The 21,442-nt window shown below is 34.9% G+C and overlaps 1 protein-coding gene across 2 annotated transcripts in view; it reads right to left on the bottom strand.

Annotated features, from left to right (window-relative positions):
* Window positions 1-21,442, bottom strand: part of NBEAL1 (neurobeachin like 1) — a 178,036-nt gene that overhangs the window by 20,429 nt on the left and 136,165 nt on the right. For both annotated transcript variants that reach the window (XM_079925384.1, XM_079925385.1), the window contains 9 exons: window positions 20,964-21,059; window positions 20,446-20,570; window positions 17,689-17,829; window positions 14,813-14,943; window positions 10,845-10,954; window positions 7,518-7,635; window positions 6,365-6,462; window positions 3,621-3,737; window positions 1,071-1,160 (listed from right to left, as the gene is read on the bottom strand). In XM_079925384.1, coding sequence (XP_079781510.1) covers window positions 1,071-1,160; window positions 3,621-3,737; window positions 6,365-6,462; window positions 7,518-7,635; window positions 10,845-10,954; window positions 14,813-14,943; window positions 17,689-17,829; window positions 20,446-20,570; window positions 20,964-21,059 — 1,026 coding nt within the window. The remainder of the gene's footprint in view (window positions 1-1,070; window positions 1,161-3,620; window positions 3,738-6,364; window positions 6,463-7,517; window positions 7,636-10,844; window positions 10,955-14,812; window positions 14,944-17,688; window positions 17,830-20,445; window positions 20,571-20,963; window positions 21,060-21,442) is intronic.

Raw genomic sequence — 21,442 nt, 5'->3', positions numbered from 1 at the left:
GAGGAAGGGAAATAATAATTGTGCCTATCTCACAGGATTGTTAGGTGGATTAAATGACGAAATTCAAGTACTCACTAATATGTCCTGCATGTGGACGGACCTTTATCAATTCTGTATTATATCTCATTTTCATTATTCTCACTGCTTATGATAAATTTTAACATCTAGTAAGAAGTTACATCACAATTTTCTTGTACAAAATTTCCTGGTATTTTCACATATTTATTATTCCAAATAAATTTTAGAATTACAGAACTAGGACTTCCCTCGTGGCGCAGTGGTTAAGAATCCGCCTGCCAATGAAGGGGACACGGGTTCGAGCCCTGGTCCAGGAAGATCCCACGTGCCACGGAGCAACTAAGCCCGTGTGCCACAACTACTGAGCCCAAGTGCCACAACTACTGAAGCCTGCACACCTAGAGCCCGTGCTCCGCAACAAGAGAAGCCACCGCAGTGAGAAGCCTGTGCACCACAACAAAGAGTAGCCCCCGCTCACTGCAACTAGAGAAAGCCCGCGCACAGCAATCAAGACCCAATGCAGCCATAAATAAATAAATTTATTTTTTAAAAAAAGGATTATAGAACTACTTAAAAGCTCTGTAAATAAGAGATACTTTTTTTTTGGGGGGGGGGCGGTACGCGGGCCTCTAACTGTTGTGGCCTCTCCCGTAGCGGAGCACAGGCTCGGGACATGCAGGCTCAGCAGCCATGGCCCACGGGTCCAGCCGCTCCGCGGCATGTGGGATCCTCCCGGACCAGGGCCACCAGGGAAGCCCCTAAAAGATACATTTTTATACTTGGTCAAATTAATTCTATTTTAAAATTTTCTCTCTTTTTTTATTTGGCCGTGCTGTGCAGCATGTGGGATCTTCGTTCCCCCACCAGGCTACCAGGGATCGAACTCAGGCCCCCTGCAGTGGAAGTGTGGAGCCCTAACCACTGGACCTCCAGGGAATTCCCCTACCTATGCTTTTAAAAAAGACTTATAAAATTTTTTTATTTTCTCAATTTTTTTCATAAGTTGTAATGGATATAGACATGGCAGTGTGAAAAGGTATAAATCAACTTACCAGTAACTCAGGACTGCCTTGTGAAATAAAAGAACGAGACTGATTTTTGGGGACAATGGCCTTTATTAGTGGAATACCATCACTAATTCCCTATAAAATAAAGGACAGAGGTTTAGTGGCTGGTTCTACTATCTTTATTAGGTAAAAATTATTGAAAACTTCTATTTCTTTAAAGATAAACCCTGAGATACAGCCTTGTACTTTATCAAAACATATCATCACTTAATTTTAAACATACGAAAGGAATTATATACCATGTTTGAATGGCAGACTTGAAAGTTCTGAAACCCATCACCTCTTGTATTCCACTATGCTGCTGTTAAACAAGGATGTAGATTTCAAGGAGTGTCAACCATTTAAAACAGCCAGTGATTTAAAACCTTTCCTTTTCCCATGCCGTACTGACATGAATATAAAGTAGAAAATACAGACCATATAAGAAAACATTTCTCAAATAAGTGAAATGGGAAAACTAGTTCTATTTTATGGAATTTTCCTTTTGGGTTTAACTTTCAAAAAATAGATCTATTCCATTACCTGAGGCCCTTCCTGAAAGCTACAACAAAGGACCAGAAAATAAAGACAGTCTTCAGAAAACATCCACCATTATCTTATTACAGTGTGAAAGAGAAAAACGATTTGAAATAAGTTTTTTGATGTGACAATAGTTTATAAATTACACCTAACTTTTATTAGATAAATTATAACCTAACTAACATTAGTGGGTACATATGATGTGCTAGGTGCTTTTCTAAGAGCTTTATATGAACTAAATAATGATGTATAACCACATGAAGTTAATGCATATCTTTTCCCTTCATACTGTGAATTAATCAAGAGAAGACAACTGACATTGAAACAGCATAAATGGAAATGGTATCTGAAGAAATCCATTTAATAAGCCCCTTGCTTTCACTGCTACGTCAATTTTCTTCACCATTTTAATACCTAGGAAGAGAACTAAAAGAGGCCTTCTCTTTTCATATGAATGAGTGGGAAACACCTTCTTGTATGATGATGAAAAGGGATTAACAATTATTGGTACCCAAGGATATCTATTGTGTTCTTAATCCTGCTCCAGACACTGGCCCTGAGGAAAGCTACCCTGTGACTTGGGGTGGGTGCAGAGAGGGGCAAATGCCATTGCATCTGCAGACAGAACTCAGAATGTATTGTACTATAAAAAACAATGCCACAAATGATTAGATATGATGAAAATACTTTTATCAGCATTACATAATATCTTATTACATGTCCATCATTTTAGGGGTCAAATAGGGTTTTGTGGGTTGCCCTATGTGTAGCCAAAAGTTAACATAGCAGGACTGAGACTGCTCACCTTAGAAAGGCTGCTTGCAAGGTTGGCCATTGCCTGGCATCAGGGAACTTGGCAGGCAAAGACATCCTTACACTGATATAAAACTTGTCTTCAATAATACACGTGGCTCACTATGCCTAGACTATTTGTGCAAACAATCGTCTGAATACAGGCTTTTCTTTTGGGAGTCTAGAATTTTGGAATGTGCTAGGCAGAGCTGAGTCTCTAATGAGCTTCCCTGGGAGACAAAATCATGTTGTCACATTTCATTACTGGAAGAATTAAGCACCTTCAAATGATATGTAGGTACAAAGTCCAAAATATTTACGATCTGGCCCTTTAAGAAAACATTTACCACCGTTTGCTGTATGGCATGAGAGTTATTCCTTGTTCTATGCACATCTCCAATCTATTCTTAGTAACTTTTTATCATTTTGTATTCTTCCAAAAGAGTTACTATTATCCGTCCTAACCAAATTTATAGGTATTAATGCATTTCATATTCACATTCTGAACTATTCAAAGAACAGCTGACCCTTGAACAACTCAGGGGTTTGGGACACCAACCCTCCATGCATTATTATATAATTTATATATAAATATAATATCTGTATCTGTGCTTCTTCCTTATCTGCAGTTCTGCACCCACAAATTCAACCAATCCCAGATTATGTAGTACCGTAGTATTTACTATTGAAAAAAAATCCATGTATAAGTAGACCCACACTGTTCAAACCTGTGTTGTTCAAGAATCAACTGTAATTCAATATGTATATTTAAACATGTGAATTTGAAGGTACTCTTTCAAGAACAGCATTAACTATCTATCTTGCTCCACTTGACTATTCCTTCTGACATCATCAATTAACAATCTGACTCACGGGCCATATTTTATATGTGAGTAGACACTGTAATTAAAAGTTATTTCAGACTTCCTCTATATATCATCTCAACTACACAAAAAGCAATTTAAGTCAAATTATTCTTCCTCTTTATGTTTCCTTCGGGAGAACGTGAGGTTGGAAGAAAGAAAGCCAAAACAAACATTACAGCAGCAAACAAAAGCTTTCAACAAGGTTGTTTTAAAAAATCTAAGAACATAATACTGAAGTATTATTTACTATTTTGGATTAAGTATTAAAATCCACCCTCTCCATTAAAGAACAAAAGGAACAATGAAGTGTACAGAAATCACAGAGAAAATCCTTTGATATTATCAAATTGGATATTACCTCTATAAAAAATGACTTGAGTTCAGGGAGGTATTGAAATAAGTTAAAGGTTGAAGTGTCTGTTTTGGTTTGCTTCTGCACTGCTTCCTCTGCTGATAATCTAGAAGGGTGTGGTTCCTTCAAAAAAAAATTAAGAAAAAAATAATTCCATAATTACATTAAAACATCTCTCACCATATTCCTTCATACATACCAGACTCTAGCTATGATGGATTACATACCATGCACTATTGACAACTCCTGGCTTTTGCTCAATTTCCTTGGCAGAGTTCGGGCCCTCTTCATTCCCAGAGAAACCCTACTTCTACTTTAAAGTTTTTCGTACTGATCTCTCCCTTGAATCTCTAAGGCAGAATTAACTATTCTATTATTTTTCTCAGCACACTACATTATTTAGTATTTTATTTAGTACTTATTTCTTTCTATGTTGTATTACATATAGTTGGTTATGGTCTTTCCCAACTAGACAATAGGTACCTTAAAGTCAGAAAATAAGTCATATTCATTTTTGGATTTTCAACACATAGAAAAGTACCATAAATATGGTACATGCTTATGTATATGTTTGGTAAAATTAAATACATTATTCAAAAGTCAAAATTTATAATACGGGTGAATCTTTAATTCCTGAAATAAGATTTGAATGTCAATATTCTCAGAATCAAATTATAGATATTACTGCATTGCTTTTCAAATAAGTTATTATTATTCCTTACCTTTAATGTCAGAAACAAAAGATATTATCACCTTTTTAAATGAGAAGAAAATTACAAGTCAAATTAATATTCCAATGCCACAGTTAAAATGCAGAATAGAAATCTAGCTAAAGAGGATTCTATCTCCATTGCAAAATATTAGATTATGGGAAACAGATTTAAGAGCTCTAATTCAATATTTATCTCTGAATTATCCATGTGAGTATTATTCACTTTATTTGAAATCAAAAGCTGATTTTTGTCATTTTTTATCTTAAAAACTAATTAGCACTGCCCTTGTAAAAAAAAAAAATAAAGCTGCTACAAAAATATTATAGAATCTATTTCAAAGTCCAATGAAGTGTTGTGTTTTATTCTGTTACTTTTGCCTTCTGACTATCAGCAGGTAAGGAATAAAGACTGATTTCAAATATGAGTATTCTGCAAAAATCAATGTTGGAGGATTCAAACTGTTGCTAAGGAATAGTCACAATTATAAATCTTGGTCTGATAACTGAATTAACAGAAGTTCATCTATAAGCCAGAGTTTAGATATACTGTTGCTGTTATAGCTGTGGAGATTTCAGTTCAACAAATACTTACTGCCCACAAACTATATGCAAGAAAGATACAAAAATGATTTTTAAAAAGTTGCTGCCTTTAACATATTATAGTGAGGCAAATGAATATATATACAACTAACTAAGGTGGAAGTGTCATAATTAGGATATAAATAACAGCCCATAAGAATGGAAAAATGATCTACAAGTTCAACAAGGGGGCTTACAGCTATTAATTCAGAGGAAACATGGCATGGAAGAAAGGATTTGGAGTTAGATGATCATGCATCCAAATTCTGTCCCAGTCACATTCTAGTTGTATAAAGTTGGAAAAAAGTATTTGATTTTTCTAAGGTGTTGTAGGCTAGGTATTAATTTCTATGAAATACGGCTTCATCATGTAAAAAGTAAGGATAATTGAATATTTACTGTGAAGTTAGGTAAATCACTTAGCACAGTGCTTGCATAGGAAAGTATCAACTTAATAAATGGTATATTATTATGTATTCCTCATTTCCAAATTCATATACTAACAAAGATCAAGACGTCTTTGCAAGCTAATACTGGATTAACTTCTATGAATCCAAAGCTGTATGCAATCAGGAAGACAATAATTTAACTTCAGATACTAGGATGGGAAAAGAAATACAGTAATATCTATACTTCGATTTTATATATTCTGCAATTTGATTTTTAGGACTGGGTTTGGGCTCTGGATGATAAGAACCCTTTGGGGGCAGATGTCAGCTACTAAAAGTCTTATACATGCAATGAGTCCCAGTATTAGAACAGCTTTAATGGTATAACCTAACCGGTACTCAGTTAGAGCTACTTCTCCATTTAATAAAGGAGGGAGGAAGGCTCACCTGACAGGGGCCTTCAACCTCACCTTTTCCTTTCCCAGAAACAACAAAATAAATGTGATTGGCTTTCTGAGTAAATATAAATCCTTTGTGACTTAAGACAAATTGACTGAATATGTGGATTTTGACTGCAATATTTTGACATTCAAAATAGGAACAATCATGGGCTTCCCTGGTGGCACAGTGGTTGAGAATCTGTCTGTCAATGCAGGGGACACGGCTTCAAGCCCTGGTCTGGGAAGATCCCACATGCCGCGGAGCAACTAGGCCCGTGAGCAACAACTACTGAGCCTGCATGTCTGGAGCCTGTGCCCCGCAACAAGAGGCCACGACAGTGAAAGGCCCACGCACCGCGATGAAGAGTGGCCCCCACTTGCCGCAACTAGAGAAAGCCCTCGCACAGAAATGGAAGACCCAACACAGCCAAAAATAAATAAATTAATTTAAAAAAATAGGAACAATCATTTAAATCTATTTATTTTTAAAGTGACAGTATAATTTTTTCCAAATTCTAGATAATTCTGAAATTAGGTTTTAAATCATTAAAAACCTTGAAAATTACTGGTAGTACTATTCCTTAGAAATTAAATTCTGGACTTCGGTAATCAATAACTTTTATGCTTTACCTTTAACAGTTGACAAGGTGTTTGCCCAAAATTGTTAATCATCCCTTCTAAGGCTTTTCTTTCCTTCTCATCTGTTAAGGCATCCAGATCCACAGCTCCTAAAACCAAGAGAAGTAGTCAATTCACTATAGATCGAAAACAAATCAGCAAGCCACACAACTGTTTAACATATCAGAGACTGATTAGTATATTTTCAACAAAATATTATTCCATTCATCAATTTATAAAACTACTGTAAAGAGATAACTTTTAAAAAATCAGTAAAGCTTCAGATATTAAATATGTACAAAAATAAATTCCACCCACTGTTTAGAACTAAAATATTTTAAACAAAAGTTAACTGGTAGTCTATAAAAGTTTCTCTTATAAAAATGCACACTATACTCATAGTACACCTGATTGCTTTCTTCACGATAGTTAAGCTGAAACAAGTGTAATAACCACACAAAATTACTGCTATAAATTAGTTTATCTAACAAAAGTTGGGCAAGGTGATATTCTGGCTGATTATACCAGCCATACTTAATCCCTATTGTTACATAGCTAGTAATTGACCAAACTAGGTAAAGTCTGATTTCAAAGACTGCTCCTAACCACCATGCTATACTACCTTCCTACAAAACTGTTATCAAATGAATACAGCAAGGTAAAAACATGCTTGTCTATTTACCAAAAGTCACGTGGGTTCTGCTCAAATTCATAAAACTTCACACTATTTATAAACTTTAGAACTATTAGCTCTATGGAAGGATTAGGAAAGAACTCCTTCTTAAGCCTTTCAAAGCCTTCAGAAAATGTTCTTGATCCAGAGCTAAACATTAGAATACTGTCATCTTATTATCATTGGAAGAATTTGTTATTTTAATTTTAAAAACTCTTATATAATGCCTGCTAACAATTTAATACAGAATACTCAGACCCAACTGAATAGGATACATATGGCCAGAGATCAAAATCTTTTATGCCACCAATAATTGACATTTTAACTACTATTTTTTTAAAAAGCAGCAGCCTTTCAAATAGAAAAGATAACTAAAATTATTTTTTAAATGTAGTCTTTCTTGTGTTAAATAGTTATGCCAAAAATACCATGTATAAACACATATTAAATAATATTTTTTATTAACATAAGAGAAAAAGTATAGGCTTATACCTTCATAACTACAGTAATAGAAAACATTGAGTGCCTCCACTGCAGCTGGCCCCCTCTGTTTATAGCCAAAAATCAGATCTATCCATTCATGAAGATGAGCAGAAACATATTCAGACTCCTAGAAAAAAAAACAAATTTAGCAATTAATATAGAGATACCTTCCAACTACAACGTAATGATAGGTCCTTTAAAAAAATAAGAGCATTTTAAGCATTTCCACACACAAATCTTATCACTGTAAATAAAATGATCTCAAAATCATGTTAAACATTGATCCAATTTGACTATATTCTATCTAGTAAAATGTAGACATATTTATTAATATTTACTACATATATATCTAACTAATGGGTGAAGAAAATAACAAATATTCTTATAGTCCAAATAAGAACAACAAAAAAATTAATGATAGCTGTGGAATACATCTTTGTTGTGAAAATTCCACTGAAATAGTCCAGAAATTCAATTCAAGGAAACAAGGAAACTGCACTGGGGTGGACTGAAGATAGCTGAAAAATCACTCCCTCCACACACACCCACACAGCCAACTAAGAGGTGAACTTGGTGGCAGGCAGAAGCTTAAAGAACCCGGAGCCTGTTAGTGAGGAGTTGAAAGACCGTAAGAAAATTGTTATTGGAGACAGGAGAAAAGGGAACTCATGTTTTCGTTACATGAACGATAGAAAGGGTACCTAATGAACTCTTGGATCTGGGGACAGAGATTTCCAGGCAGAATGTTTTTAAATGCTAATTGGTTTCTTTTAGCTGCCTGTGATTATGTGTGGGAGGAGCAAGGATGAGTTTTAAAAATGAACTGTTTGGGTTTTAAGCATAATTTTAAAAGTATATAAAGGAGCTGGGTCTTGCTGGGCACGAAAATTATTTCTCATTTCCAGGATCACTAGAAAGCAAAGACTCTCAAAGTGAGAAATGGTGTAAGTTAATGCTTAAATCAGAATGTTTCCAGTAAAATATGGCCTTGGGCAAAAGTTTAGATCAGGAGTGTGGCTAAAAAACAATCTGCTGAGATCTCAAAGATTTTAGGTTGTGTGTCACAGACCCACCTATCTAGACAATAAGAGCATCTTAACCTTAAGAACATTTTCCCATTGTAGCCTCCCACTCAGCCCAAAGGAGATAATGAACTATCTCACAAAGTAATGTGGAATGGTTTTTGCCCAACAGAGTTGATGCATAAGAAACCCATAACATTTTAAAAGAAACTGCATTAATTCAAGCTGAAAAAGTTAAAAACTGTTCAAAAAATAAAAGAGACTTTGGCTTCCAGCTTATCATGGTTAGGAAAGAGGCTTGCAAAGATAGTCTTGTAAACAATGTTTTTTTGTTTTAGTTTTTATGGAAAAGAATGACTCAGAGTGAAAAGCCAAGAGCCTAAGGGTAGAACAAAAAGATGCATGGAGAACCAATATCAGGGAATAGCACTGGGCCCTAGTAAAGTAACTGAGAGCATGTCCCTGCTGGAATTCTGAATTGTTATAAACAAGAGGCTAGGTGCCTCTGTTTCCTCGCTTCCTTTTGAATGTTAGTGTCTATTATAGTTTTCCTGTCCTTGTTACACCACTGTTACATGGGGGGCAGATAACTTGTCTCCTTACTTCAGTCTTCAGATACAAGAGGAGACACTGGAGTAGTTTCATCCACACATGGATTTGATTTAGATGACTAGTAAGATTCTGGACTTCAGGCCTCATGCCTTTATGCAAGGATCAGCAAACTACTGTTTGTGGGCCAAACCTTACTAGCAGCCAGGTTTGTAGATTAGCAGAACACAGCCATACCCCCATTTTCTTTTGCACTACAATGGCAGAATTTCAACACAGACTAAGTTTACGGCCAATGAAAATATTTACTAGCTGGTCTTTTACGGGAAAAAGTCTGTAGATCCCTGCCTTAAGGAGCTGAGACTTTGGGAAGGTCTTGAGAGGACGTATGTACATTTTGCATGTAGAAGGAATGTAAATACTTTGTGGCCAGAGGGCAGCCTGTGAATGGTGGATTAAAGATAGCCGCAAATTCTTTCTCACTCCAACCATTAAGAGATGGAGTTTACTTTCTTTCCTCTGGAATCTGCACTCATCCTGTTACTATTTAACCATGACAAGAAGGCAGAAGTGATACTGTGACAGTTCACAGCCTTAGGCCTCAAGAAAGTCTAGAAGCTTCCACTTTTACATTCTTGGGGGGCCTTGAGCTGCCAGGTAAGAAGTCTGGCTAATCAGTTAGAGAGACCACATGAAGAGGAGATATCCTGAGACTACAGGGAGAGGGAGAAAAGTCAGCATCCCAGTGTCTCAAGGCAGCCTCTAGATGACTCCGACCTTAGCTGCCATATGACTGCAAGGGGATGAGAACCTTAAGCAAGACCAGAAGAACTGCCCAGTTGAGGCAAGTCAACTCACATAAGCATGAGAAATAATAAAATGGCTATAGTTTTAAGCCACTAAATTTTGGGATAGTTGGTTACACGGCAATACATAACTGAAACACAAACTTCTAACCTCTTATTAATGAGGAGTATGTCTTCCTAAAATCCTGGACCCCTACTTACTGTCATAGATAACACAGAAGGAAGCATCTGAGAAGTTCCTGCCTAGTTAAAAAGTAACAGATTATTTTTCAGAGTTGTTTTATTTTTTCCCAATTCCTTATTCATGCATTGCTTACAAATATTAAAATGTAATCCTGTATTTTGTAAACTTGACTAACTATGTACTAATGACAAGGAATGTTTCCAAGTACTGGCCTATTTAGTTTCAGAATCTGTAACATTTCAGTTTAGATAGAAAGCTAAGTGGGCTCTTGTGGGGGAAAAAAGCATTATCTGCAAGATAATAATACAATAGCAACATTAAACTAACTCTCACTAGTCCTTCAATTCCAAAATGGAAATTTAGCTAAAAAACGAGTAAAATTTTTAAGTGGCATTTAGGATTTATTTAGCTGTCTTATTAAAAACTTACTGGAATCCTTCAGAGGAAAATAGATGTACTTATTCTTGTTAGATTTGAAACAAATGTGGGAACTGTGAAAATCAAACTATGACCAAAATAGGTTCACATACAATAGGTAGATATCTCATAGAAGTGAAAAAAAATTTTTTTGCATACATCCATAGGACTGTACTACTATATCAGAAGATCCATAACCTCAAAATAAATTACTATATTATACTTTCTAAAACAGCACATATAATAGATTACAAATTAATCCAGGAAAATAATAGATATACTTTATTCCATCATCCTCTGGAAAACACATAGATCTTTATCTTATTGATTGTCTAATAACTAAACACAAAAATCTTACCAGAGCTTTCCTATGTTTATAGATGAAATCTTCAGCTGACTTAGCCCATTTGGGGAGAATGACATCATTTACTAGTTCTCTGGAAACTTGTAGACGACCCAAGTTAAATTCTAAGACATGTAAAAGATAAACGTATCAAATCATTTTAGATTTAAATAAATCAAGTAAAACAAATAAAAGGGTACATTACTTAGCAAAACTGAATGCTTTTCTTCTTTTATTAAGAGTAAAAGGTGAGAATCAAGTTCCTTTCTCTTTTTTTAAAATTTTTATTTTATATTGGAATATAGTTGATCAACAATGCCCTGTTAGCTTCACATGCACAGCAAAGCACTCAGCCATACATATACATGTATCTATTCTTTTTCAAATTCTTTTCCCATTAAGGTTATTAGAGTATTGAGCAGAGTTCCCTGTGCTATACAGCAGGTCCTTGTTGGCTATGTATTTTAAATATAGCCCTGTGTACATGTCAAACCCAAACTCCCAATCTATCCCTCCCCCCCATCAAGTTCCCTTCTTGATATAAATTTATTGAACAGGTAAAAATAATTCTTATTTATTGGAATGCATTTTATCAGTTGAATAAAAAGGTAAATGAAAATAAGATAGTTTAAAATTAGTTATTAGAAGATAAATCAGATAATAGTTTATTTTTTGCTGAAAAAAGTGGAGGAAATTATAGTTATGACCAAAACCCTTAACCTGAACAAAAATGCAACAGTAAGCATTCTTCTTACATTAAAAATAATTAACATAGTCCTTCTAATGGTTAATTTACAAAATAGAGCTCCTTAGAGCTTTTTGGTATAACTTAAAACTTAAAATGACTTGTTTGTGTTATGGAAAAACAATATATTTATATACCACTATTTTAAGTAGATACTGACATAATAAAGATTTGCTCATTCTAGTTAGAACACAGTACTTTTGACAAAATTGTCCCAAAGATGAAATTTTCTTATTCATACAGTGTGGAAAGGGAAAAGTGTCAACACAAAAGACCTTCATTAAAGATGCTGCCTAAAAATATCAGTGTGTCCTTAAAGCTGAAGACAGGTTCAAGTGTCACAGAATGATAGGATGCACAGGGTGTGTGGCCTTAACCCAACTATTGTATAGCAGATATTGTTGGCCACCTGATAGCCATTCCTCCTTATCTGGTAGAAGAACCTTGCTTTAATTCAAGTGTCCATCCTGTCTTATATTTCATGCTTGTTGTAGGTGACTGGCATAGGGGTTGGTATATGACACAGCTCTGGACAGTGAAGGGAGATTATGAGAAAGGGTTTCTCAAATTTAAGAAAGGACAGGGCTTCCCTGGTGGCACAGTGGTTGAGAGTCCGCCTGCTGATGCAGGAGACACGGGTTCGTGCCCAGGTCGGGGTGATCCCACATGCTGCAGAGCCGCTGGGCTCGTGAGTCAAGGCTGCTGAGCCTGTGCGTCCGGAGCCTGCGCTCCGCAACGTCAGAGGCCACAACAGTGAGAGGGCCGCGTACCGCAAAGAAAAAAAAAAAAAGAAAGGACACATATCTTGGGTCACAAATATAGCGTTGGTAAATTTAAGAAAACTGAAATCATATCAAGTATCTTTTCTGACCACAACGCTATGAGACTAGATATCAATTACAGGAAAAGATCTGCAAAATATACAAACACATGGAGGCTAAACAAAACACTACTTAATAATGAAGTGATCACTGAAGAAATCAAAGAGGAAATCAAAAAATACCTAGAAACAAAAGACAACAGAGACACGACCACCCAAAACCTATGGGATGCAGCAAAAGCAGTTCTAAGAGGGAAGTTTATAGCTATACAAGCCTACCTTAAGAAACAGGAAACATCTCAAATAAACAACCTAACCTTGCACCTAAAGCAATTAGAGAAAGAAGAACAAAAAAACCCCAAAGTCAGCAGAAGGAAACAAATCATAAAGATCAGATCAGAAATAAATGAAAAAGAAATGAAGGAAACGATAGCAAAGATCAATAAAACTAAAAGCTGGTTGTTTGAGAAGATAAACAAAATTGATAAACCATTAGCCAGACTCATCAAGAAAAAAAGGGAGAAGACTCAAATCAATAGAATTAGAAATGAAAAAGGAGAAGTAACAACTGACACTGCAGAAATACAAAGGATCATGAGATTACTACAAGCAACTCTATGCCAATAAAATGGACAACCTGGAATAAATGGACAAATTCCTAGAAATGCACAACCTGCCGAGACAGAACCAGAAAGAAACAGACCAATGAATATGAACAGACCAATCACAAGCACTGAAATTGAAACTGTGATTAAAAATCTTCCAACAGGGGCTTCCCTGGTGGGGCAGTGGTTGAGAGTCCGCCTGCTGATGCAGGGGACAGGGGTTCATGCCCCGGTCCGGGAAGATCCCACATGCCGTGGAGCAGCTAGGCCCGTGAGCCGTGGCCGCTGAGCCTGCGAATCTGGAGCCTGTGCTCCACAACGGGAGAGACCACAACAGTGAGGGGCCTGTGTACCGCAAAAAAAAAAAAAAAAAAAAAATCTTCAAACAAACAAAAGCCCAGGACCAGATGGCTTCACAGGCGAATTCTATCAAACATTTAGAGAAGGGCTAACACCTATCCTTCTCAAACTCTTCCAAAATATAGCAGAGGGAGGAACACTCCCAAACTCATTCTACGAGGCCACCATCACCCTGATACCAAAACCAGACAAAGATGTCACAAAGAAAGAAAACTACAGGCGAATATCACTGATGAACATAGATGCAAAACTCTTCAACAAAATACTAGCAAATAGAATCCAACAGCACATTAAAAGGATCATAAACCATGATCAAGTGGGGTTTATTCCAGGAATGCAATGATTCTTCAATATACGCAAAACAATCAACGTGACATACCATATTAACAAACTGAAAGAGAAAAATCATATGATCATCTCAATAGATGCAGAGAAAGCTTTTGACAAAATTCAACACGCATTTCTGATAAAAACCCTCCAGAAAGTAGGCATAGAGAGAACTTTCCTCAACATAATAAAGGCCATATATGACAAACCCACAGCCAACATCATCCTCAATGGTGAAAAACTGAAACCATTCCCACTAAGATCAGGAACAAGACAAGGTTGCCCACTCTCACCACTCTTATTCAACATAGTTTTGGAAGTTTTAGGCACAACAATCAGAGAAGAAAAGGAAATAAAAGGAATCCAAATCGGAAAAGAAGAAGTAAAGCTGCCACTCTTTGCAGATGACATGATACTATACATAGAGAATCCTAAAGATGCTACCAGAAAACTACTAGAGCTAATCAATAAATTTGGTAAAGCAGCAGGATGCAAAATTAATGCACAGCAATCTCTGGCATTCTTATACACTAGTGATGAAAAATCTGAAAGCGAAATTAAGAAAACACTCCCATTTACCATTGCAACAAAAAGAGTAAAATATCTAGGAATACACCTACCTAAGGAGACAAAAGACCTGTATGTAGAAAATTATAAGACACTGCTGAAAGAAATTAAAGATGATACAAATAGATGGAGAGATATACCATGTTCTTGGACTGGAAGAATCAACATTGTGAAAATGACTCTACTACCCAAAGCAATCTACAGATTCAATGCAATCCCTATCAAACTACCACTGACATTTTTCACAGAACTAGAACAAAAAATTTCACAACTTGTATGGAAACACAAAAGACCCCGAATAGCCAAAGCAATCTTGAGAACGAAAAATGGAGCTGGAGGATTCAGGGTCCCTGACTTCAGACTATACTACAAAGCTACAGTAATCAATCCGTAGAAGATAAGACTAGTACCTGAACATCATTTAAGCCTTGTCACTGAATAATACACAGACAGAATGAACCTTAAATAATCTAAAGGTCATCACAAAAATGTCCTAAAAGATATTTTTCAGGATTCTCCATTGGGACCTGTTCAGTCCAATTTTTAATCTATTTCTTACGATTTTGATTTTCCAAAAATTCTGGGAAATAGAAGAATTCAGGAATAAGTTCCTTCACATCATATGGATTGTCCATGAGAGCCTGCCAGGTAGCAGGGATGGAATGGAATTGTCGATCTGCACAGTCAAACCTGCATGTGGAGATTGAAAGAGAACAGTGAATACTGAATGAGAGCAACAACAGGCTAAAACAAACCTTTAATCTTCCTTCAGGTTTCCTCATGATTAGTTTCTCTTTATTTAACCTTTCTCTTTAATGTCTAAAAACACAAGTTGCTCTCCTTATGACAATCTTTCTTATTTTGTTGCCAGGAACTGAATATTATGATTTTAATCATCTTAGTTAAAATAGATGAAAATGGCATAATTTTTAATCAGTAAAATTTATTACAGAAAGTGAATAAATATTATTTGGATATTTTAAAATTACAGAGTTTAAATATCACTCTAAGTATTATAATATTGACATACATAGTTAACAGATCTATGGAAATGCTGCTGATTTAATCCTTGATACATAAGTATCTTTACAAACTCTTTTGCTAAAAACCAGAGGGTGTTAGGGAAATAGTTCTGTAGCTAAAGCTTTTATACTTTACTTGCATATACTATTATCTTATTTTAACTTTATTTTCAAGTTCCATCCTGGGCCTATGGTAGTTGAAAGAAGCTCACATGGTCATGCTGCAATTTTACTGTTTTGGCTAATCACAAACAGCATAAATCCCTTCTGTTTCATCTCCTTTGATAGTGTTTTCCTGGATTTATTCCATAAATGATGACTTCTAAGTGACAGTTAATGACTAATATGACTCTTTATGCCTAGCAACCTTGTTTTGAAGCAGAGCTGAACTTAGCAGAACTCTAAATTTAATTATAGTCAATGATTGTGTCATCAATAAAGTCTAATAATGGTATGTTCAAATTGAAGGAGACGTACAGTTTTAATGGAAGAATCTTTTTGTTTGGGTGGGGGAGAACAGCTTTACTGATACATAATTAACATACATATAATTCGCTCTGAGTGAACAATTCAACGGCCTTCAGTATATGCAGAGCTGTGTAGCCATCACCACAACCAATTTTAGAACATTTTCATCACTCCAAAATGAAACCCTGCATCTAATAGCAGTCACTCTCCATTCACTCTCCCTCCACCCCTGAGCAGCTACTAATCTACTTTCTGTCTCTATGGATTTGTCTATTTTAGACATTTTATGTAAATCATACAATATATGGCATTTTGTGTCTGGCTTATTTTATTCAGTGTACTGCTTTCAAGGTTCATCTATGTTGTAGCATATATCAATCTTTCATTCCCTTTATTAACTCATGCCAGATAATATTTTATTGCATGGGTATACCACATTTTATTTATTCCTTTACCAGTTGATGGGTATTTTTGTTGTTTCCATATTTGGGCTATTATAAATAATGCTGCTAAGTACATTTGTGTACAAGTGTTTGCATGAACATATGTATTCAGTTATCTTGGGTATATACGTAGGAGTAGAATTGCTGGGTAATATGTAATTCTATCTTTAACCTTTTGAAGTACTGCCAGACTGTTTTCCACAGAGTCTGCATCATTTTACATTCCCACTGCCAGTACATAATTATTCCAATTTCTCAACATACTCATCAACAGTAGGTATGATCTGTCTTTTTTATTATAGCCAGCCTCATGTGGGTAAAGAGGTATCTCAATTTGGTTTTGATTTGAATTTCCCTGATGACTAACGATGTTAATCATATGTTTATTGGGAATTTGTAATCTTCTTTGGAGAAATGTCCATTTAGACCCTTTGTCCAGTTTTTAACTGGGTCATTTGTCTTTTTATTATTGCACTGCAAGAATTATTTATATATTCTAGATACAAGTCCCTTAACAGATCTATAATTTGCAAATATTTTCTCCTACTGAATTGGTTGTCTTTTTTACTTTCTTGATGATGTCCTTTGAAGCACAAACAGAATCTATTTTTGAAGCTTTTTAAAAAATCATTTATTCATAAAATCACTAAAAGCTGAAAAGACCCAGTTACACTTTCCTGGAAGGAAAATTACCTGCATTCATGACAAATGTAACATTTGGAGATGTGTAGTGATCAAAGCCTCTCCTTGATAGCCAAGGCTTGGTGTACTAAAGACAGGAATAAGGAACCCAGGCTAATTTTGAGAGATAAAATTTACATGGAAAGAGTAGAACAGGCAATGTTTACATAGTTTTTGATTGGGTAGAAAAAGCAAAATGATAATGGTAAAGAATAAGGCAACATGAAGACAAAATGGGAGTCAGTAGAGAGCTTCCTGGAGGATACATTGGGGAATGGAGGATTCTTGGAAAAGTTTCTTTCTTTAGGATCATTAAGAAAATGTGAAAGTTAGGTAAGTTATAACACTGACAGGTGATACGATAATACAATGGCATCACAGATCTGTTTGAGCTGCTACTAATAATGTAAGGGCCCTTATTTCTCCCTATTTTTATTCCTATTGATTAATAAATATTTTTAGGAGGACTACATAGGCATTGGTTAGGTTTGAATCTCTGGGATACATCTTGGATCAAGGTCTAAATCAGTTCTAACTCTAAATCTCTGGTAGATTCCTAAACCCAGTTGAAAATCACAAAAGTACACTGGATAGCAGTAAAAAGGAATTCACCTTAAAAGTCATTTGTGTAAGTCAGTGTGAGTGACCTGTTCTCAAACAAGTTTGGCTGCTTTTATCTAGGGAGCTAGTATATGAATCGAAATCTAACAGAGGAGAAAAAAAAGATAAGGCCCTGTTATAACAGTACATGACATGAAGGCAAAGAGTTTTCAACACTATCATACAGTCTTAAGAAAATAGCTTATTTACCCAAAACATACCTTCCACTCTGAAGCTGGATGTGGAGGGTGGTGAATGGTTCTGTACGAATAAGATAGTGCATAACCCCAGCAGAATTTGAATAGTGAGTACCATAATGAAATTTATCAATAGTTCCCATAGGATCCTCAAAATTTTCATATCTAAAAAAAGAAACTAAAGTTTTATAACCACAATAGTAAAATTAACTTAGAAAGACATATGTTTGTATTGTATTGCTGAAAACACAGTTTTTAAGAAAGTATGTATTTGTGGGCTTCCCTGGTGGTGCAGTGGTTGAGACTCCGCCTGCCGATGCAGGGGACATGGGTTCGTGCCCCGGTCTGGGAAGATCGCACATGCCACAGAGCGGCTAGGCCCGTGAGCCATGGTCGCTGAGCCTGCGCGTCTGGAGCCTGTGCTCCGCAACAGGAGAGGCCACAATAGTGAGAGGCCCGCGTACCGCAAAAAAAAAAAAAAAAAAAAAGAAACTATGTATTTGTATCATCATGTCATGTTAATAAATGAAAAAAAATTTATTACTTTTTTCTGAGCAATAAAATAGCACTAATATTGGATTTTTGAACACTTGTATTATGCAATAATATTCACTATAGATAAATTAGAAACCAGAGAGAAACTACCAAAAATGAAGAAATTTAAAATCAGTTACAATTGCACTTCCCAGAGATAATTAACATTAACATTTTGATGAATATGTGTCAATCCTGAATTATGAATTAATATATATTTTAATATAAAAATATATTTTAATGTAAAACCACTATACATTATATATTGTTCACAACTTATTTTTTCATCTAACAATTTTCTGTTAATATCTTACAAAATATGTATAACTGATTCACTTTGCTGTACAGCAGCAACTAACACAACATTGTAAATCAACCACACGACAATAAAAAGTTTTAAAAATCTTACGAAACGACTGAATAGTCTTTTTTTTTTTTTTTTTTTTTTTGCGGTTCGCGGGCCTCTCACTGTTGTGGCCCCTCCCGTTGCGGAGCACAGGCTCCAGACGCGCAGGCCCAGAGGCCATGGCTCACGGCCCCAGCCGCTCCGCCGCATGTGGGATCCTTCCGGACCGGGGCATGAACCCGCGTCCCCTGCATCGGCAGGTGGACTCCCAACCACTGCGCCACCAGGGAAGCCCTGAATAGTCTATTTTTAACAGGTACACGGTATTTATAAAAATTAGATCTACGAATATACAACAATTTAACTATTTACTTATAGATATTTAGGTTGTTTCTATTTTTCTGCTTATTGTAAGCATGTGATAATTAGACATCCTTTTGTGGCCAAGATAATGGAAAAAAATATAGAAGGTCAGTCAAGAATTGTAAAAATGAATGTCTAACGATCTAAAGGTAAAAGAAGGAGATGTGTACAGCACGGGGAACTCTACTCAATATTCTGTGATAACCTATATGAGTAAAGAATCTGAAAAATAATGAATATATGTATATGTATAACTGAATCACTTTGCTGTATACCTGAAACTAATACAACATTGTAAATCAACTATACTCTAATAAAATTTTTTTTAAAAAGGAAAAAAAAAAAAGGAGATGGTGGAATAGAAGGTCTAAATCAGATTATCAGCAAAGGATATATATAATAATTCTGCAAGAACTATCACTGATCCTGTTAATTGTTTTGAATGGTGACATCTGAGTTCATGGATATAGTATCTAAATAAGAATGAACAGTTTTTTGGAAGCAATAAACATTGAAATTTTTAAGCCAAAATACTAATCAGTTCATCAAGCTAAGGTAAATTTCCTTTTACATAGAAATCATGAATATTCAGGAGAATAAAGAAAGTTTTCGGGTCAAAGTCATTTGTACCTATGCAAAAAAATAAACTATTGAAATTTAAATTAAATTGTATCTTTGATTATCTATAAAATAAGTTAATTTATATGATCAGTATTTCCTGTGGAACAATGTTAACAGTGTGACTAATGGCAGTAGAGTAATATATACACAGCAAAATTCCATTTAGTACAACAAATATTAAACACTGCAAAAAGTCCTGGGGAAGATCTGCAAACAAAAAGGGGGGGAAAAATAATGTACCATCAACCCTCAAATAAATCTACAACTAAGTTTGTTTGCAGAATTGCTCTTTGTCTTTATTACTAGAAGTCATAACTGACAAGTCATCCACAAGTTCACATGGAGAAAAAGGAAAATTAAAATTAGATTATTTTTTACTGTCAGCAGCTGGCTTTGGATAAAAAAAAAGTACGAGACATTTAAAGGGTGGCTCAAAAATATATAGAACTATAAATATTTCCTTTCCTTATTCAAATATCACTTTCTAAATTTTCACACATTTCACTGTTCTTTATTCACATTATTGGTGAACAACAGGTTAGTATTATTAATTTTATATCCACCAAAATATTATATTAGATGGAATGTTAGATTTGTAGGTTATTAAGTCTAAAATACCTGGGGAGAAAAATTTCAAGAACCTATTACCATTTAGCACATACTTATTACAAGGTGAAAGAAATTCTAAACAATATAAATTTTACTTTGGTAATGAAGGGAAATACACAGACTATAGTTAAGATATTTGAAGGACAACTGATATATTTTCAAGAAAACTTAGTGAAGGAATTACCAGACTCTGATTATCAAAAGTAGTTGTGCATTTAAAAAAAGTAACACTTGGTTGGCCATAGCAGAAATCAATACAAATTCAAACAAGCTATGGGCATCTTTCAAAAGGGATGAAAAGCACTTACTTTTCTCGCATGGCTTTGGCATTTTTATCATTAACTACCCCAATTGGTTTGGATAGATCTCGAAATACAGATGGGTTATTAAGATCCAACTCGTCTGAAGTATAATCTTGTAAAATCCAGGGGAACTAAAAGAGCCACAATTTACAATTTAGACATTCCTTCCTAGAGAGGCTACCATCTCCATATCTAATATAAATGTTTATCTAAGACAAAAAGGGATAGTCTTTATTTCTTCCCTGTTGCAAATGTTTATTCATCTTTAGTTCAATAACCAGAAGCATTATTTTCTGTAATTCCACTGGAATATTTTCAATGAAGTGAAAGAAAAAGTGTTTTTATTTTTAAAATACTCTTCATATTTACATACTTCTTGAAAATAGCACGGTAGAAATATAAAGAAAGGCAAAATCAGTTTTTATGTCTTTTTAAAAATAAAAATTAGATATCATCCACATATATTTTGTGTATTAGAAAACTGAAAGGTAATTCCATATTTACAAGATTTATATAAAACTCACCACAGGATACTGCGCAAGGTCATTATAGGTTCGTCCTGCCATTGTATTTAATTGAATGAGGTAGTCAAAATTTGATATCTCTCTGTTTACCCATTTCTAGACAGCACAATAAAAGAAAAAATCAAAATTAATCTGTAACTCTTAGAAATCAGTAACTATTACTGACAGTACTAAAATAATCATATGTTCCCATTATCTCTATCATCTTTTTGATAAAGGAATGAAGCTTTAAAAAATATTTAACAGGAAGGTAAAATCAATATGCTTTTCCTAAATTCACTTCCTCTTAAAAATTGGTCTCTAGAAAAGGAAAAGAAAACTCCTACACTACAATCTAAAAAGTCTTCTATAAGAATTAAGTCTTTTCTTCAGTTAAAAAATATTTTGTTTGAATATCTTAAAACTTTTTAATTCTAGGACTGCCCAAATTTGAAATTTTTGTCATAAGTTGAAATTTTCATAAGTGTAAATATTAAAAA

The sequence above is a fragment of the Stenella coeruleoalba genome (assembly GCF_951394435.1).
Source record: "Stenella coeruleoalba genome assembly, chromosome: 6".
Lineage (NCBI taxonomy): Eukaryota > Metazoa > Chordata > Mammalia > Artiodactyla > Delphinidae > Stenella > Stenella coeruleoalba.
Note: the sequence above shows the minus strand (reverse complement) of the source record. Positions and strands in the feature narration are given on the sequence as shown.